This window comes from Pinus tabuliformis, chromosome 8 (genome assembly GCF_031772625.1).
Source record: "Pinus tabuliformis cultivar Carrire ecotype Pingquan chromosome 8, CPIR1, whole genome shotgun sequence".
Taxonomy (NCBI): domain Eukaryota; kingdom Viridiplantae; phylum Streptophyta; class Pinopsida; order Pinales; family Pinaceae; genus Pinus; species Pinus tabuliformis.
Window position 1 is genome coordinate 457,564,545 of NC_142294.1, and position 20,401 is coordinate 457,584,945.

At 35.8% G+C, this 20,401-nt stretch overlaps 1 protein-coding gene across 1 annotated transcript in view; it reads right to left on the reverse strand.

Moving 5' to 3' along the window:
• The window catches only part of LOC149236016 (putative inactive purple acid phosphatase 27), a 36,490-nt gene extending 17,517 nt beyond the window's left edge, over positions 1-18,973 (reverse strand). Inside the window, exon 1 of the mRNA XM_089368747.1 lies at positions 18,522-18,973. Within this exon, the coding sequence (XP_089224873.1) occupies positions 18,522-18,973 (452 nt within the window). The remainder of the gene's footprint in view (positions 1-18,521) is intronic.
• Positions 18,974-20,401: the final 1,428 nt, after the last annotated feature.

Sequence of the window (20,401 nt, forward strand, 5' to 3'; positions counted from 1 at the left end):
AAGTGAAACTGAATAAAATTTTCCTCTTGTAAATTTGTTGGTGTGCGAAAAAAATTTGGTACAAGTGTTTTCTTCTGGTCCATACAATCAATTATCAAACCCAAATATTTATTTGGATTATAATAACACTTCTTTTTATTCTTGTACATATTTTTCCTTTCGCTTGTTTGTTGATCGTGATGCTCTTTAAGTGTTTTGACAATGGAATCTGCACATAATGTAGAAGAAACCTATTAATAAATACATTTTCGTAGTTGATAACTATACAATTTTTAAATTCTTACCTATTTTTTCCCCTTAACATTTATCCCTTTTTAATTTAAGAGAATCACATGTATTGCAAACCCCCATCCTTGTCTTCTTAGGAATACAGACATTGTTGAATTCTTTCCTCCATATCTTCACAAAATATTGATATGCAATAAAATTACCATCTCCTTCAACACCTTCTGCATATTCTTTGTATAAGTTGTAGATTTCTCATCTTGAGAAATTATCTGTAATATGTATTATGACTCTATTTGGCATACACTCTTTGTTCTTTGAAAATAAGTCTTGCATCCATGACATTACAATATTTGCTAATGGCCCAAACTCTCATCTATGACGTACTTCTGAATAAAATGTGGGATCTTTTTCCAAATTTTCTTGGATTCTTGACAATGAAAATTACCGATTGAATGAAACATTATGAAAGCCTTTTTACATAGCAATACAGATCCAAAATCACAATCATAACTTGACAATGTAGATTTCATGCACCCCACAAAATATGAATGTTGCATGCTTTTATTCATTGGAAAAAACCTTTTCCTTTTTCTCCAATGAAAACTTGAAATCCATATGTTTCAAGCAATCATTTTGACAACATTCACTTGAAATTAGATCACTGATAGAGATTCTTCTCGTGAGATATTTTGTCCTACCCCTTGTATAACTGGAATATCTTGGATTGATACGAAAAGGTCTACTCATACTCCTAGATACAATATTTGCTGGCAACATATCCATAATTTTCTAATCCTCTCTATAAGCATTTTCATCATCATTAGGAGGAATATTATCCTCACTATGATCATTCTAAACATAGTTAGGAAATTCATCACCATCATTGCTTGGAAAATATTCATTACCATCCTCACCTGCAGGAAATTCTTCACTACCATCATTTGTGCTTTTGAAATACTAACTTGGAGGATATTCTTCATCATCTTCATCCTACCCTTCATTAGTGTTGCCCTCATAGTCCTTAGAATTAGGACTAAGTGGAAAATTTGACTCTCTATTTATTAGAAATTCTTCATCCTGCCCTTCGTCAGTGTTTCTCTCATAGTCCTTAGGATTAGGACTAAGTGGAAAATGTGACTCTCTATTTACTGGAAATTATTCATCCTTCCCTTCATCACTGTTGCTCTCATAGTCCTTAGGATTAGGACTAAGTGGAAAATGTGACTCTCTATTTACTAGAAATTCTTCATCCTACCCTTTGTCATGCTGCTCTCATAATCCTTAGGATTAGGACTAAGTGGAAAATGTGACTCTCTATTTATTCGAAATTCTTCATCCCACCCTTAGTCAATGCTGGTCTCATAGTCCTTAGGATTAGGACTATGTCAAAAATTCGACTCTCTATTCATAGTGAAATAATTCTTGTTATATTCAACAATATGAATAGAGTTGTTATGTGACAAAGATGTTGATGCTCCAAAAAGAGAAACTTCACTAACAAAAGAATCCATGAATTTGAAACAAAATGTGTTGAATGATACAAATGCACTCTCTTCCAATGACAATTTGTAGCTTAAAGAATGAAAATTTCCCTCCAAGGTTTCACCTACTTTCGATTAAAAAATTTCACACAAATTTTCCTTTAATACATTCCTTAAAAATCAAAATAAATCTTCTACTTATTATTTAACATTTACTAGATAATTAAGTTAATTTTTATAATTTATATTATTTTTTTTATCCCACATTTAACAAAGTTAGTGTATCATCATAATATTAACTATATATTAGTTTTTTCTAATTTTAATTTTAATCCCAAATTCAAGAAGAGATAAAGAAATCCCATAATATTTTCTATATAATAACTTTCGTTGTTACTATTCCTTACATCACATCAAGTCTTCTGGAGATTTCTTTAAAAATCTTGGAGCAATTTTGCAGAGGAGCTACATTATCATCGACAAGACATTCAATAAGAGATTATTGCATTTCAAAGGCTATTTTCCCTTCTGTTGTCCCCTTTAAAGAGGAATTTGGGGAAAATAGGTTGGTTTATGCTAATAAATCATTTTTTTTCTCTGTCTTGGGGGGCAACTCAATTCATTAAATCGAAATATAGGAAATTGTTGAAATAAGGCAGGCCTAGGTTCAAATCCCACTGAGGATAGGTCATAAACCCCAAGAGGTTTACTAGTATTTACATGTTAGGTGGGTTGTTAGGTTCCTCTGGGATCCCAAAAAAACCTATTCGATCATTTTCTTACATTTATTTAAATAAATAATTTTTTTTTTCAAAATTTAAAAATTAAAAAAAAAAAAATCATGGCTAGGCTCACCCAGCACCACCCACGCCCAATTGCCCATAGGCCCTTGCTGCCTAGGCAGGGGTGCCTCGCATGCCCATGCATAGGCCCGTAACCCAAGTTCCTTGGGTGTTTGGGTCCCCTCGGTTGTGTGCCTGGGTGGGGGCGCCTCGCCTGTTCGCACCCAGACATGCGACCTAGGGGTCTTGGGTGCCCAAGGCCAATTCTGGGGATCAATCCTTGGGTTGTGTGCCTGGGCGGGGGCACTTCCTCGACTCGCGACTCAGGGTCCTTGGGCACCAAAGCATGTGGCATAGGGGTCCTCGGCACTGAGGGACCTGTTGATGCCTTGAAAATTGCTACATCAACATTGAGGAAAACCACCTGGTCCAGACCTTAAAAGCAGCTCCTTTTCCGTTTGGTGTGGTGGTTCTGACTGGATATAATGGGACCAGTTTCCCAGTAATTTATAAATGGGATGGATAAGTGATTGATCTTCTAATATCTAATGGTAATGATGGATGATTTATTCTAAAATGCAATAACATAAATAACTAATCTATCCCGGGAAGTCTTTCTCTTAGTGCAACTTTTGATGGTTCTTATCGACAAGTAGGCATATAGATGACTCTACTTATAAACAAAAATATTCATTCATATGATAATTACTTTGTTCAAGTAGTTGAACAAAGTAATAATTAAAACATTATTACACTATTCTTTATATATCATTGACATACATATGTATAAAAATAACAACTCTTAAACATTCAATAGTGATAAGTCAAAGAATTGCTGTGAAAGCATATACATACATCAATAATAGCAAAAATGAATAAATGCTAATTCACATAAAAGCATGAAGCAAGAACATAGATAATAGTACCATATGTGTTTGAATCTCCTCTGATATGAATCGCATTCAGATCCCACCTTTCAACTTAGAAATTCTTTTACAAGAAGCAATAGTGCATGTCACATAAAAGTATTCTTCATCAAAATTCAAAATTCAGGTCCATTTTTATAAAAAAATATATATATCAGAAGCACAGTAGTGCAACCTCCGATCCCAGTCTTAATACAAAATTTGAGGACCCTTTTTTAAACATGAAAGGGTTTATAAATACTATCTAAACTAACAAACTATGAAATAAAAATGTTGTGTGCTGGTATAACCAAATTACAAATATATGAAAATCTCCCCGAAATAGGCATGCTTGCAGTTGGTCAGAATGGTTCACTATTTCGGCTGACTATCTTGTGGCCTGAGCTGGCAAATGGTGAGCATCGGTTGTAGTTCTGGAGGATGACTCATGTGCGAATGTAACTGGGTAGTATATGTGGCATCAGTAATTTCGGGAATCATGTAACCGATTGCATTGGTGAGGCATTTCATCGTTGTCTTTTGACTATGAGGTTTAACAAGGAAGAACCAAAAGGTTTCCCATGTTAAAGTTTGAATACCTGCGATTAATCTTTCCCTCTGCTCTAGCTCCTGTTTCCATGTTCTTTGCAATGCTTTCACTGATGGAAGTTTCCCTGGAGAACATTCTGAAATTAAATTTGACAAATAAAGAGTATCATTAATTAATTCAACTAGATTACTAGTTGCTGATCTGCATCTTGACGTCGCCCTTTCTGCCTTCATCAGTTGAGATTGCCATTCAAGGAATAGGATTTCTTTATGTGATTCGAGAATTTGGGGTAGATTTGCAGCTTGTCCTTCCTTGGTTTCTTGCCAAGAGAGAAACTCTGTTAGTCTTTCATCTACTTGCTCCAATTTCTATCTTGCATCTATTCACATATCAATCATAAATGAGGAAATTTCACATAAGGGAGGAACGAGAGAGATATTTTGACATAATAAGCTCAACTGATTAGATAGTGCTTTGGTAATTTGGAGAGCCTCTGATTTGAATCCTCCCACTTGGGGATATCCTTTATATCTTTCTATTTGCAGTGACTGTTGAGTGATCTGTTCTTCTTTTGATTTGCTCAACTGTTCATTTAATAATCACAACTTGCTCAATGCTTGTGATAGTTCTTGTTGCTTCTAAATTGCATTTTGATCAATCCTTTATTTTTCTTTGAGAAATTGCTCGTTTAATTGATCATTTGACTACCTCTGGGATACTAACTATTGTTCCAACTGCTCTATCCTCTGTTGCTTCTCTTGTACCTGTGTCTCTAGAAAAATAATTGCTTGATCCTTTTCTTCAAGTAAATTGCTTACCTCCGATGCTTTGTCCATAGTAGCTGTTGTGTATGCTTCAGCATACTGAGAGAGTTTAGTGAGATCTTCAGAAGGGTTGACTTCTTCTCTCCATACCACATTTGTTATCTCCATTTGTGAAGGAAAAAGAGAAGATTGATCAAGTTTTCTCTTTTTCCTTTGTCTCTTGATTACAGCTCTATGCTTAGGGCTGTAGAAGACATCCAAGGTTGGTATTTCTTCTATATGTAGAACAATTTCATCGGATGGATTCTCGGGGATTATTTCTACATCCTTTTGAGTTATGAGTGGGCCGCTAGTTCCTTCAGTCAGAACTGTATTAGTTGTTGTCTTTTGACCAGTTGTCACCTCAGGTGTGTTGAATCCTTGTAGGTTCTCAGTATTACTGATGATTGAGTCAAATTGTTTCCATTCTTTGAGCAGTTTGGGGTCAATGTGAATATCTGAATCAATGAGTTCACTTCCTTTTCCTTGTCCCTTCTCCTTCTCTGGCGTATTTTCTTTTTCGGAGATATTTTCCACAACAGGAGTCTTATCAATAGTTTTCTGTTCAGTTTGAGTTGGTGGTTGAACTGTAGGGGTTGTAGCTAATAGGTTTAAAGGCAGAGTTTGCAACCTCTGGTCTCTAAGCCTATTGAACGTTTCTAACCCTTCTTCTTGATACCTGATTCTTGCCAATCCTTTAACTTGAAAAAATGTATCAGCTGAAGAAAATAAATCATCAAAGTCATCCGCTTCATGATCGAATTTGGCTAATTTAGCTTGAGAGGTGACATTATGGGCAACCTTATTTGGGTCATATTGCCTGTTAGGAATGGTGGCAAGATTCAGCATTTGAATCTTCTCTGCCTCTTTCTCAGCATGCTTATAGTCATGTAGGGTAAAAATGCCACATCGTAAGGGAAATACAGGCCACATTTATTTCTTGGAGTCCCTAAGGGTTCTTGATGTCCCTTCAACAGTTATTTGATATGCCAATTCTCGTGCTAACAATTTATCAGGCACATACAAGGGGAGGACATGAGGTTTAGTGAGGCTGCCAAAAAGCCTTACATAGGTAAATTTCTCCTCCCCGAACCAACTACCTACTGCTGTCAAGTCAATCTCACCTTCTTGGGATATCCTAGGGGCAGTTTTATTGAAAATAGAATAATATACATGTAGAACAAAACCATTACAAATTTTGTACGGGTGATTTTTTTAGTGCACTTTCCACAATTCTTTGTGATAAATATGAATCGGGTTTAGATCTTGGGCAGTCCATTTCCATCCAAGTACCGGGTATTCAAAATTAAAACAAATAGTATCCATAATATATGCACTGTAGTAGAAAGGGGGAATGGTCCGGGAAGTTTTATATGCATTTGTTCTATACTCTAAAATCGTTGTGGCTAGTCTATCAGACAAAATATTTTCCCAATCCATAACATAACCATTAATTGCTGCTTCCATTAGCGGAACCATATCTATAGTGAATTTGGCAGAATCATGTTGTCCCCATAATCTACACATCATAGCTCCAACATAGAAATAAGGGGAAGGTAACGAGTCAACAAAGTACTTACCTGATGACTCGTGCTTGTGTTTCTACAAGAAATGCCTCCATTGCTTTATCGAGGCTGAGTCTACGTTGTTTTCTTTTGCAAATGCTTCTACAAATTCCTTGTTGTATCACTTCTCGGCGGAGGTAAATGGTACATTTGCCTAAGATCTTCAGGCTTGAATGAGCCGAATATCCTTCCATCTACCGTGGAAAATGTTCTATCTGACGCTTTAATTTTTTCTACCACCCATCTCACCACATCGGTATATGGCAGGATTTTAGCTTGCGCTGCTATCCTATGAAGATAAGAACAAGCCAATTCTTTTAGAGTTCCCTCTGACTTATTGGTTGAATCGGTAGTGGCTTTCTCTTATGGTTCTTTGGGCTCCTCTGCTTCTATCAGATTATAAATGCTTTCCCAGCTAGTATTTCCTAGACCAAAGCATGTCGTATCTAATATAAATACTTTCTTGCTCGGTCCTAGATCTTTGGCTGCAGGAACTGCTATGGATTTCTTTGTTTTCTTCCCCATTTTCTCTGGATTCTTGGATTTAGAGAGACTCTGCACAAACAGTTGCAAATAGTAACAGAGAGATAGTGCTGCTGCAAGCCAATATGATAATGAATAGAACTGTGGTGATTGACATATGATAAATGAAATACAGTTAAGAATTACCACGGATGAAATCTTTTAAAGGATCTATCCTTAATAGTAATATTAAATAGCCATTCGAACCGCCAATCATGGTGAATTAATATCATAAATACCCATCTTGTCAATCGTATACCAAATGATTATTTCATGCGTGCTTTAGATTTCATCGATCGACGATAGGCGACAGATCGCAAATTGCAATCAGGAGTGTCAAAAGGAAGGGCTTTAGCACTTGCAATGAATATTTCCGATTGCCAAAAGATACTATTACAATATAATGGAGTGGGGTATTTATGCATGCAAACTATTTTTCAACGTATATTCACCTTTTGAGATGCACACCCAATTAATTGATCATAGTCGGGGTTTGGCTTTAGCTTTCATCCTTTTGTCATATGACTCCGCTGATTGCTAATTTGCAAGTTTACTTTATCACATCGGGAGATTTGATGAGGTTTTTACGTATGTCTCTTTATCAATGAATATCTCCGATTACCGATTGTGATATCGGATTGGAAGATATGATGAGCCCTTGCATGTGTACCTTTGGCATTTGATTTTCCCGATTGTCGATTGTGATTTCCTTTTTGAATCGAAGAATTGGATGGGGATTTTTTTGTGTCCGTCCCTTTGGCATTGTGATATGTGATCTCCAGTCACTTTATCGCAATGTAGAATTGTTTTATAATATTTAATGGAACACTTTGTTTTTAACCAAAAGGTTTTATGAAATGATTTATTTACATCGGGCCTTTTGATGAAGATTTTCTTTATTATGAGGTTAATTCCAGTTTTATTTGTGGACACACAAATTTAACTAAGTTTATTTAAAAAGGGACCCATTTCATATTAAGATTTTGTGTAAGATTTTTATGAAATGGGGGGTTGTTGTAAAACACAACAATTGGCGATTCATTGGGAGAAACAGTTATCTCTGAGAAAGTAATATAATACTTTAACTTTCTTAATCTGAAAACCTTAATAGATAGAGAAAATCAAATATAACTAGGTAATCATAAATTCTGAATATAATGAAAAGTGTTTATGCTATCTCTTTCTCATCTTAAAATTAAATACATCCTAAGTTTTAAGTAAACCTTAATTGGTTAATAATGGTAAAACAAGAGACTTCTCCAACTTAGCGTGTATAATAACTCCTTTGTCACAGGTAGAGCCACTGCTGCTAGCAAACATCCATAGTCTCGGCAGGGTTACCTTTTAACCATTTAATCATTCATTGTTCCATCCATTTCAGAGTATAATTAAAAAGAATGAATCCAAAAGATATGTTTCCACATTTTTTGTACTGCAATTTTTTTCCTTATTTCTTTATTTTGAAAGATAAAAAGCCTTTGTCTTGGTTTGGTGGCCAGCTGTTGATAATGCCATTCATTGGTTGTAATTTAACTCAAGAAGTTGGCTCGTGATGAGACCCCTTGTCTTATAATTATAAGCCATTACCCTGTTTTGGTATGCAGTGTTGGTAATGTCAGTTGAACTAGTCCCCTATGACCATAGTAAGCAGGCTTGTGATAAGACCTCTTATCTTTTATATCAAATATATTTTAGAATTACATTCTGAGAAAGTATAAAATTTGATGGATCAGATGAATAATTTTCTCTTTAAGAGAGCATGGATGACAGTTTTGAGAGTTGAAGATGCTAAGATTGGATCAGTTTTTGCTTTCTATTGATAACCTTTTTAGGCTTCTAAAACTTTGAATGATTTATAGTATTTTCAAGTTTTGAGAAGATTTCACAAAAATAAAATGGCTTTTTAGAGTTTAATTATACCTAATTTCCTAGAACTTTTCCTTTTCCTTCAAGGCTTCCATTTATCAAAAGTAAATATTAAGATTATTTTCTTTTGAGTAACCTTTTCAAAATAGTAAAGACCAATATAAGACTATTTACAACTTTATTCCCTAAGACAGAAAATAAACTAATTATTCACACAAATATAGCTGAAAATTGAATATTTAAAAAGTGAGAAGGGGTTACCTCCTCAATTGAAGAATTTTTTCAAAATAAGCCCATTAACAGGAAGATAATCTCTCTTTCCTGATAGATTCTGCAATAAGAATGTTGATGGGCCTATCCTCTCGCTGATTTGAAATGGTTTGAGCCACATTTTTTGAAATTTAGTGTGTTTTCCTTTATCCTCATGGGCATTATCCCATTTCAAAATTAGATCACCGACTTGTAAATGTTTTGAGCTGCTTGAAGTTGTATCAAAAGAATATTTAATAATTTGTTGATGTTTTGTATGTTTAATTCGGGCTTTTTCCCTTTCTTTTTCTAGCTTCAAAATCTAATTCTGTCTTAATTGAATAGAAGATGAGGGGTTTTCTTCAATAAACTGCACTAAGGCTAGTGATGGAAGTACTAAGTTTGCTGGTATGACAACCTCCTTTCCATACACTAGATTAAATGGAGAAGTACCTATTGAGGCCTTCTGTGTTATACGGTCTGCCCATAGTGCAAATATCAAAGATTTATGCCAGTTTTTATGATTCCGATCAATAGTTCTCTTAATGATTTTAATAAGACTTTTATTGGTGGATTCTGCTAAACCATTACCTTGAGGGTAGTATTTTGCAGAATATTTCATTTTGAATCCTCTTTTGATAACAAATTCAAGTATGGAATTACCAGAAAAATAAGATGCATTGTCAAAGATAAGAGCTTTTGGGACATCAAACCTGGTAACGATGAACTAATCTATGAATTCAATGATCACCTTAGAGTTTGTTGTCTTCAAAGGAATTGCTTCTACCCAATTTCTAAAGCGATCAATAGCTATAAGGATATACCTGTTTTGTTTGGATGAATGTGGAATAATTTCTCCAATGATATCCAATCCCCATTGTTCAAAAGGCCGATCAATGTTGACTAGTTGCAAAGGAAAAGCTGGCTTTCTTTGCCTTCCACTGGTAGTTTGAAATGTTCTACATTTCCTTACATATTCATGAGTATCTCTAAATAATGTAGGCCAATAATATCCAGCATGAATAATTTTGTGGGCTGTGGTGTTAGCTCCAAAATGTCCTCCTGATAGACCATCATGTAGTTCCTGCAAGACCTTTTGCACTTTAGGGTTTTCTAAGCATCTTAACAAAATTGAATCATAATTCCGCCTAAACAACACATCATCAACAATCATGAATTTTTTTGCTTTCAGTCTTATGGCACGTTTGTTTTTATAGGAAAGATTAGAAGGAGCATATCCATTTTTCAAATAGAATATCAAATCTGCATATTGGGATTCAGGATTAATGGTACTTAACTCATTGATTTCTTCGATTTTGTTTGTAACTTCATGTTCCTGAATATTAGAAGCTCCTGCTAAAAACCTGTAAAAACGTTGGCCTTTGACAATCTTTGCTGGTCTAATGTCCAAATCATATTCTTGTAATGTTGTGACCTATTTTTCCCTTTTTTCTCCCAATTCCCTTTGAACTAGCAACTGTCTTACTGATGAAAAAATAACTATAAATTTGGTGTGAGACTTTAAGAGAAAGGGCCTAAAGTGTTTAATGGATTTATATACAACAAAGGCTTTCTTTTCAACTTCGGAGTAATTAAGTTCAGCACCTTGAAGATTTGAACTATAAAATGAAATTGGTGCTTCCAAGTTTTGATCATTGATTTGTGTCAGCACTGCTGCATAAGATGAATCATATACAAGAGTATATAAAATGAAATAATTTGAAAAATTAGGAGTGCTTAAAGCAGGAGCATTTATGATTGACTGCTTGATTGAATCAAATGCCTTTCTTTCTATATGCCCCCATTTAAACACTAATTTTTTTTTTTATCATGGTTTGTAATGGTAAAACAATCTGTGAAAAATCTGGAACAAATCTTTTTACAAAATTAATTTGACCTAAAAATGATTGCATTGATTTTTTATTATGTGGAAATGGAATATCAGAAATCTCTTTGATTCTATCTAGATCAATATAAATACCATCCTTTGAAACAATGAAGCCCAAGAGTTTACCTTGGTCAAGAGCAAAAAAGGACTTCTTAGGATTGAGTGAAATGCCATACCTTTTGTAGCGCTCAAAAATTTGTTTCAAGTCATGTAAATGATTTGATCTTTTCTTAGAGAAAACAGTAATGTCATCCAAATAGAAAACTACTGATTTATTGATTAGACCTTTGAATGCTATGTCCATCGCTCTTTGGAATGTGGCTCCAGCATTGATTAATCTGAAAGACATTTTTTGATAGGCATAAGTTCCCCACTTAGTTCTGAAAGTAGTCTTAAGTCTGTCATTGGGGTGCACCAAAATTTGGTTATACCTTGAAAAACCATCTAATAAGGACATTAATTCGGAACCAACTACTGAATGGAGAGTTTGCTCCATTGTTGGTAAAGGGAAGTTATCCTTTTGACTTGCTTTATTAAGATTTCTGAAATCAATACAAATTCTAATGTCACCATTTTTCTTCCTTACTGGCACCATGTTGGACACCCAATTTGAATGTCTAACAAGAAAAATTATCTTAGCTTTCAAGAGTTTGTTTAATTAAGCTTTTATTTGACTCTCTAGGTTATGATGAATTTTCCTTAATTTCTGTTGTACTGGTTTTTCTTCAGATATCATTGGAATTGTATGTTGTATGATAGATGTATCATACATTTTCAAATCATCATATTTCCAAGCAAAGACATTTTTATATCTATGCAATAGTCTAATAAATGCAATTATTTCTTCTGAAGTAAGTCCTAATCCCAGATTGATGTTTTGTGGCTTGTCTTCTGTACCAAGGTTTATTAATTCAAATCTCAAAGTAGAACTTTGAAGCTTTGAATTAGTAACCTGTTTAAACCTATCTTTGATGTCATAAAGATCTTCAAGTTTGACCACTGGTTTTGGTATTGAATTTTCTTCAAACTTTTCCTTCATTTGAAGATCATGCTCACTTTCATCAATAATTTGATCATCATAGGACTTATCAGAAGTTAAGAAATTTAAAATATCATCATTGTGGTTGAATACTCGCCAGTTAATGACATTATCGGGAATTGATAGTCTAAAAATTAACTCTACTGAAAATCTATCAGGACTGTAATCTTCAGATGGAAAGAGCTTAGAAGCAACATTGGCTAGCAAATCTGCTGCTGCATTCTGGGATCTAGGGATGGGGGAGCTATTAAATGCTAGAAAATGAGATACAAGGTCTTCTACAAATGATTGATAATGTTTAAGGTGACTAGAAAGAAAATGTATAGTCTTTGTGACTTGTTTTATAACAATTTTTGAATCACCAAACACTTTCAAATATTGTACTTTAAGACCAATTGCTTTATAAAGTCCTTGAATCAAGGCTTCATATTCTGCAGTATTGTTTGTACATTCAAATTCTAATCTGCATGATAACATAGTTTTTCCTCCCTCGGGATTAACTAAAATACACCCTGCCCCTGCACCTTCATTAGTTTTAGATCCATCAAAATATAATGACCAAAATAAAGGTTTATCTACGATTTTATTTACAATTTCCTCAGCAATTTTAACACACCTTGATGTATCTGTTTGGGAAAAAATTTCAATTTGAGATGTGAAATTATTAACTGAGAAAGGTGATGATTGAGCAATAAAATTACGAAATAATGGTTCAGATGAGTAGTTACCAAGAATGTTATTGCTGAATGCTATAGGTTGGTTTTCTTGTTTAAACTCTATCACAGTATGAGTCATATGCTTCTCTCGATCAATCTTAATCTAATTTGGCTTTCCTTTATAGGGAAGCCATGTGAGACCAATTGGTAGAAATATAACAATGAAGTTTCTCAGACCAGTCTCTACTTAAAATCAAACCATAAAACTCAGGAATATCAGCAATCAATATGTCATTTCTTTGAACCACTCTTGCATTAGCTGATAACTTGATGGTAACTAAGTTGATTTCTCCTAAGACTTGGGCCTTAGTTCTATCCAACTTAACAATATGCACATCAAAATTTTGGGGTTCAATATTTAGTTTAGAACAAACCGAGGCCAGCATTATATTTGATGAAGCCCCTGAGTCTATCAAGCAATTGTGCAGATTTCTATTATAAATCTCATAGGTCAAGAGAAAATGAGGAGTATGGGAATTTGATCTATCTCTGATTAGAACAGTATCAGTGGCTTCCACTCTACCAAGTGGTGGTTTACCTGTCTCATTAGCAGCTTTGGACAATACAACATTTGGAAGAGGAGAAGAAGGTACTGCATCTAATTCTTTGAGCAGCAATTTTTGTTGATGCTTGAGTTTACTAAGCTCAAACATAGTGATATTTGCCTTCATTTTCTTCATGTCTTCAATAATGTTGTAATCCATAGAATCTGCAACTACTAATGTTTTAGATGTTAAAGGTGGATTGGAAGCTGATGGCTGATTTTGAGTAGGTGTCATTGTAGATTTCTTTGTGGGACCGTTTTATTTAGTTGTATTACCCATGTTCTTTTTCTTCTGAGTTGTTTGAATAGGTTCAGGAGTGCCTTTACTCTTGGTACTTACTGGAAAAGCTTCATGTTCATTTTATATATCGGAATTGAGAAAAATGAAGTCCCACATCCCATGACATTCTACTGTTGCCTCTTCTTCGATTTTTTTGGATGATAAGACTGTATCTTCTTCTTCATCATCGTTGGGGTCTGACTCTGCATTGGATATAGCATTAGATGGTTTTGATTCTGGCTTCGTAAAGTTTCTAAATGGCTTTTTGGTTGAAGTCTCAGCTACTTGTTTCTTGATTTCTATCATTTCATTTGACATAGTCTTTAGAACTTTTTGGAGACCTTCCATATCGTATGGATCTTTAGCCATTTTCTTCTTTGAATCATCTTTGAAGGAGACTTTTTTAGATTTTCTATCTTCAAGAGCAGCTTTCTTTTCTAAGGCGATGATACGTTTTTCCACAGCAATTGCCTCTTTCATATTTTCTGCTAGGGTAGGTTTTCTAGCTCTATCTACAAAGATAGCTATGTTTGAAGGTAAAGTTGTTATAGACATTTCACTTCTAACTTGTTTAGTAATTTTAGAGGTAGTAGGAATCTTATTTAAGATTTTATTAAATCATGAATTGAACTCTTTAATTGGTTCTCTAGATTCCGTTTTAAGATTTGAAAGATCATTGATTAACATTGCTACAGATTTGTCATCACCGTATTTAGTTAAGAACTGTTCTTGGAAAATATTCCAACTAGCTATGGATCCTGATGGAAGGGAAAAGTACAAAGACCCAACTGATCCTTGTAGGGTATAAGGGAAACGTTTTACAACCACATCTTCCTCAGTAACTCCTTTTAAGTTGACTGACAACATAAAATTATTTATATGTTCATCTGCTTGTATGCCTGCATTTGAAATGAATTTTGGCAACCATTTTTCAGGATGAGCTAGAAATGCATTCAAAGGTGCAAGCATGGCAACTGCAACAGGGTTTCTCCATGGGTTTTGTGCCATTGTTGAGCTACTAATGGATGATAGCACAGATGAAGTTCCAAATGGTTGGGAAATAGATGTTGGAGTTTGAGATGGATGTGAAACAGATGTTGAAGTTGCAATTCCCTATTGAACAATAATCTGAAGTGGAGGAGTGGATGGTTGTCTTGTAATGGAGAATATGAAATGGAGGATGATGATGAGAAAATTTCACTATCAGATCCTTCAGTACTCTTCCTTGCCCTTTTCCTTTTAGGCAAAGGTAACTCAGTAGGTTCAATACCAAGCTTTTCACTCTGAAGTCTGGTGAGGGGGTCAGAATGAATGAATTGCGAAGTCACACTGCCTTGTGATGACTAAGATTTCTGCGGTGATATGGAGAATCCTTGAAGTTTGTGGATTAGAGACTGTACTTTAGGAGATTCTAGAGTTGATTTATCTGATAGGTTTCGGTTTGAGCAGTTGTGGTTGCTTCCTCAACTTCTGGCTTGAACACTGGAGTTTTAGAATGCAAGGGAGAAGTTGGAGGTGAGGTGGAGGAAGATTTACTCTTAGAATGGATTGTAGATTTGGATTTTCTTGCCATTCATAGTTCATTCTCTCCTTCTAGTGCCAAAAATGTTGATGCCTTGAAAATCACTACATCAACATCGGGGAAAACCACCCGGTCCAGACCTTAAAAGCAGCTCCTTTTCCATTTGGTGTGGTGGTTCCGACTGGATATAATGGGACCAGTTTCCCAGTAATTTATAAATGGGATGGATAAGTGATTGATATTCTAATATCTAATGGTAATGATGGATGATTTATTCTAAAATGCAATAACATAAATAACTAATCTATCCCGGGAAGTATTTCTCTTAGTGCAACTTTTGATGGTTCTTATTGACAAGTAGGCATACAGATGACTCTACTCATAAACAAATATATTCATTCATATAATAATTAATTTGTTCAAGTAGTTGAACGAAGTAATAATTAAAACATTATTACACTATTCTTTATATATCATTGACATACATATGTATAAAAATAACAACTCTTAAACATTCAATAGTGATAACTTAAAAGAAAGCATATACATACATCCATAATAGCAAAAACGAATAAATGTTGATTCACATAAAAGCATGAAGCAAGAACATAGATAATAGTACCATATGTGTTTGAATCTCCTCTGATGAATTGCATTCAGATCCCACCTTTCAACATAGAAATTCTTTTACAAGAAGAAATAGTGCATGTCACATAAAAGTATTCTTCAACAGAATTCAGAATTCAGGTCCAGTTTTATAATATATATATATATCGGAAGCACAGTAGTGCAACCTCCGATGCCAGTCTTAATACAAAATTTGAGGACCCTTTCTAAAACATAAAAAGGTCGATAAATACTATCTAAAGTAACAAACCATGAAATAAAAATGTTGTGTGCTGGTATAACCAAATAAAAAATATATGAAAATCTCCTTGAAATAGGCACGCTTGCAGTCGGTCAGAATGGTCACTGTTTCGGCTGACTATCTTGTGGCTTGAGCTGGCAAATGGAGAGCATCAGTTGCAGTTCTAGAGGATGACTCATGCACGAATGTAACTGGACAGTATATGTGGCATCAATAATTTCGGGAATCATGTAACTGATTGCATCGATGAGGCATTTCATCACTGTCCTCTGATTATGAGGCTTAACAAGGAAGAACCAAAAGGTTTCCCATTTTAAAGTTTGAATACTTGCGATCAATCTTTCCCTCTACTCCAGCTCATGTTTCCATGTCTGTTCCAATGCTTTCACAGATGGAAGTTTCCCTGGAGAACATTCTGAAATTAAATTTGATAAATAAAGAGTATCATTATTTAATTCAACTAGATTACTAGTTGTCGATCTACATCTTGACATCGCCCTTTCTACCTTCATCAGTTGAGATGGCCATTCAAGGAATTGGATTTCCTTATGCAATTCAAGAATTTGGGGTAGATTTGCAGCGTTTCCTTCCTTGGTGTCTTTCCAAGAGAGAAACTCTGTTAGTCTTTCATCTACTTGCTCCAATTTATGTCTTGCATCTACTGACTTATCAATCATAGAAGAGGAAATTTTGCATAAGGGAAAAACGAGAGAGATATTGTGACATAATAAGCTCAACTGATTAGATAGTGCTTTGGTAATTTGGAGGGCTTCTGATTTGAATTCTTCCACTTGAGGATATCCTTTATATCTTTCTATTTGCAGTGATAGTTGAGTGATCTGTTCTTCTTTTGATTTACTCAACTGTTCATTTAATAATCGCAGCTTGCTCAATGCTTGTGATAGTTCTTGTTGCTTCTAAATTGCATTTTGATCAATCCTTTGTTTTTCTTTGAGAAATTGCTCATTTAATTGATCATTTGACTGCCTTTGGGCTGCTAACTGCTGTTCCAACTGCTCTATCCTCTGCTGCTTCTCTTGTACCTGCATCTCTAGCAAAATAATTGCTTGATCATTTTCTTTAAGCAAATTGCTTACCTCCAATGCTTTGTCCATAGTAGCTATTGTGTATGCTCCAGCATACTGAGAGAGTTTAGTGAGATCTTCAGAAGGGTTGACTTCTTCTCTCCATACCACATTTGTTATCTCCATTTGTGAAGGAAAAAGAGAAGATTGATCAAGTTTTCTCTTTTTCCTTTGTCTCTTGATTACAGCCCTATGCTTAAGGCTGTAGAAGACATCCAAGAGTGGTATTTCTTCTATATGTAGAACAATTTTATCAGATGGATTCTCGGGGATTATTTCTACATCATTTTCAATCATGGGTGGGCCACTAGTTCCTTCAGTCAGAACTATATTAGCTGTTGTCTTTTGACTAGTTGTCACCTCAGGTGTGTTGAATGCTTGTAGGTTCTCAGTACTACTGATGATTGAGTCAAATTGTTGCCATTCTTTGAGCAGTTTGGGGTCAATATGAATATCTGAATCAATGAGTTCACTGCATTTTCCTTGTCCCTGCTCCTGCTTTGGCGTATTTTATTTTTCAGAGATCTTTTCCACTACAGGAGTCTTATCAATAGCTCTTTGTTCAGTTTGACTTGGTGGCTAAAATGTAGGGGTTGTAGCTAATAGGTCTAAAGGCAGATTTTTCAACCTCTGGTCTCTCAGCCTATTGAACGTTTCTAACCCTTATTCTTGATACCTAATTCTTGCCAATCCTTTAACTTAAACAAATGTATCAGCCGAAGAAAATAAATCATCAAAGTCATCCGCTTCATGATCGAATTTGGCCAATTTAGCTTGAGAGGTGACATTATGGGAAACCTTATTGGGTCATATTGCCTGTTAGGAATGGTGGCAAGATTTAGCATTTGAATCTTCTCTGCCTCTTTCTCACCATGCTTATAGCCATGTAGGGTGAAAATGCCACATCGTAAGGGAAATACAGGCCACATTTGTTTCTTGAAGTCCCTAAGGGTTCTTGATGTCCCTTCAATAGTTATTTGATATGATAATTCCCGTGCTAACAATTTATCAGGAACATACAAGGGGATGACATGAGGTTTAGTGAGGCTGACAAAAAGCCTTACATAGGTAAATTTCTCCTCCCCGAACCAACTACCTACTATTGTCAAGTCAATCTCTGCTTCTTGGGATATCCTGGGGGTAGGCTTATTGAATATAGAATAATATACAGGTAGAACAAAACCATTGCAAATTTTGTACAAGTGATTTTTGTAGTCTGCTCTCCACAATTGCTTATGACAAATATGAATCGGGTTTGGACAGTCAATTTCCATCCGAGTACCGGGTATTCAGAATTAAAACAAATAGTATCCATAATATATGCACTGTAGTAGAAAGGGGGAATGGTCCGGGAAGTTTTATATGCATTTGTTCTGTACTCTAAAATCATTGTGGCTAGTCTATCAGACAAAATATTTTCCCAATCCATAACATAACCATTAATTGCTGCTTCCATTAGCGGGACCATATCTATAGTGAATTTGGCAGAATCATGTTGTCCCCATAATCTACACATCATAGCTCTAGCATAGCAATAAGGGGAAGCTAATGAGTCAACAGAGTACTTACCCGATGACTCGTGCTTGTGTTTCTCCGGGAAATGCCTCCATTGCTTTATCGGGGCTAACTCTGAGTCATTTTCCTTTGCAAATGCTTCTAGGAACGCCTTGTTGTATCGCTTCTCGGGCGGAGGTAAATGGTACATTTTCCTGAGATCTTCAGGCTTGAATGAGCCAAATATCCTTCCATCTACCATGGAAAATGTTCTATCTGACGCTGGAATTTTTTCTACCACCCATCTCACCACATCAGTATATGGCAGGATTTTAGCTCGCGCTGCTATCCTATGAAGATAAGAACAAGCCAATTCTTTTAGAGTTCCCTCTGACTTATTGGTTGAATCTGCAGTGACTTCCTCTTCTAGTTCTTCGAGCTCCTCTACTTCTATCAGATTATAAATGCTTTCCCAGCTAGTATTTCCTAGACCAAGGCATGTCATATTTGAGATTAATCCTTTCTTGCTCGGTCCTAGATCTTTGGTTGCAGGAACTATTGTGGATTTCTTTGTTTTCTTTCCCATTTTCTCTGGATTCCTGGATTCAGAGAGACTCTGCACAAACAGTTGCAAATTGTAACATAGACATAGTGCTGCCGCAAGCTAATATGATAATGAATAGAATTGTGGTGATTGACATATGATAAATGAAATACAGTTAAGAATTACCATGGATGAAATCTTTTAAAGGATCTATCCTTAACTGTAATATTAAACAGTTGTTCGAACCGCCAATTGTGGTGAATTAATATCATAAATACCCATCTTGTCAATCGTATACTGAATGATTATTTCATGCGTGCTTTAGATTTCATCGATCAGTGATAGGTGATAGATCGCAAATCGCAATTGGGAGTGTCAAAGGGAAGGGCTTCAACACTTGCAATGACTATTTCAGATTGCCAAAAGATAATATTACAATATAATGGAGAGGGGTATTTATGCATGCAAACCGTTTTTCAACGTATATTTACCTTTTGAGATGCGCGCCTAATTAACTGATTGCGGTAGGGGCTTGGCTTAAGCTTTTATCCTTTTGTCATATGGCTCCGCTGATTTCCGATTTGCGATTTTACTTTATTGCATCATGAGCCTTTTACGTATGTCTCTTTATCAATGAATATCTCCGATTACCGATTGTGATATCGGATTGGAAGATATGATGAGCCCTTGTGTGTGTACCTTTGGCATTTGGTTTCCCTGATTGCCGATTACAATTTCCTTTTCGGATCGGAGAATTCGATGGGGCTTTGTTTTGTGTCTGTCCCTTTGTCATTGTGATATACGATCTCCGATCGCTTTATCGCAATGTATAATTGTTTTATAATATTTAAATGAACACTTTGTTTTTAATCATAAGGTTTTATAAAATGATTTATTTACGTCGGGCCTTTTGATGAAGACTTTCTTTATTATGAGGTTAATACCAGTTTTATTTGTGGACACACAAATCTGCCTAAGTTTATTTAAAAGGGGACCCATTTCATATTAATATTTTCGTTAAGATTTTTACGAAATGGGGGGTTGTTTTACAGCACAACCGGACCCTAGGCCACATGCCTTTGCTCAGGCAGGCGAGGTGCCCCTGACTAGGAATGTGGCTCATGTGCCCTTGGGTCACATGCCTAGGTGCGGGTGGGTGAGGCACAACAACTAGGTGCCTTAGGAACCCAAGGTCCCTAGGCCATGAACCTGGGTGCCAAGGGCCCCTGGGTCGCTTTCTTAGGTGGCCAGGGCCCCTTGGTCATAGGCCTAGGCATAGGTTGGCACTTTAACCCAAGACCACGGCTCAGGGGCCGTCGGTGCAAGCAGGCGAGGTGCCCCCACCCAAGCACGCAGCCTTGGATGTGGGCGAGCATGGCACCCCCTCCCAGGCACATCGCCCGGGGGCCCTAGGCACCGAGAGCCCCTGGGTTGTGTGCCTGGGCATGGGTGGACGAAGTGCCCCTGCCG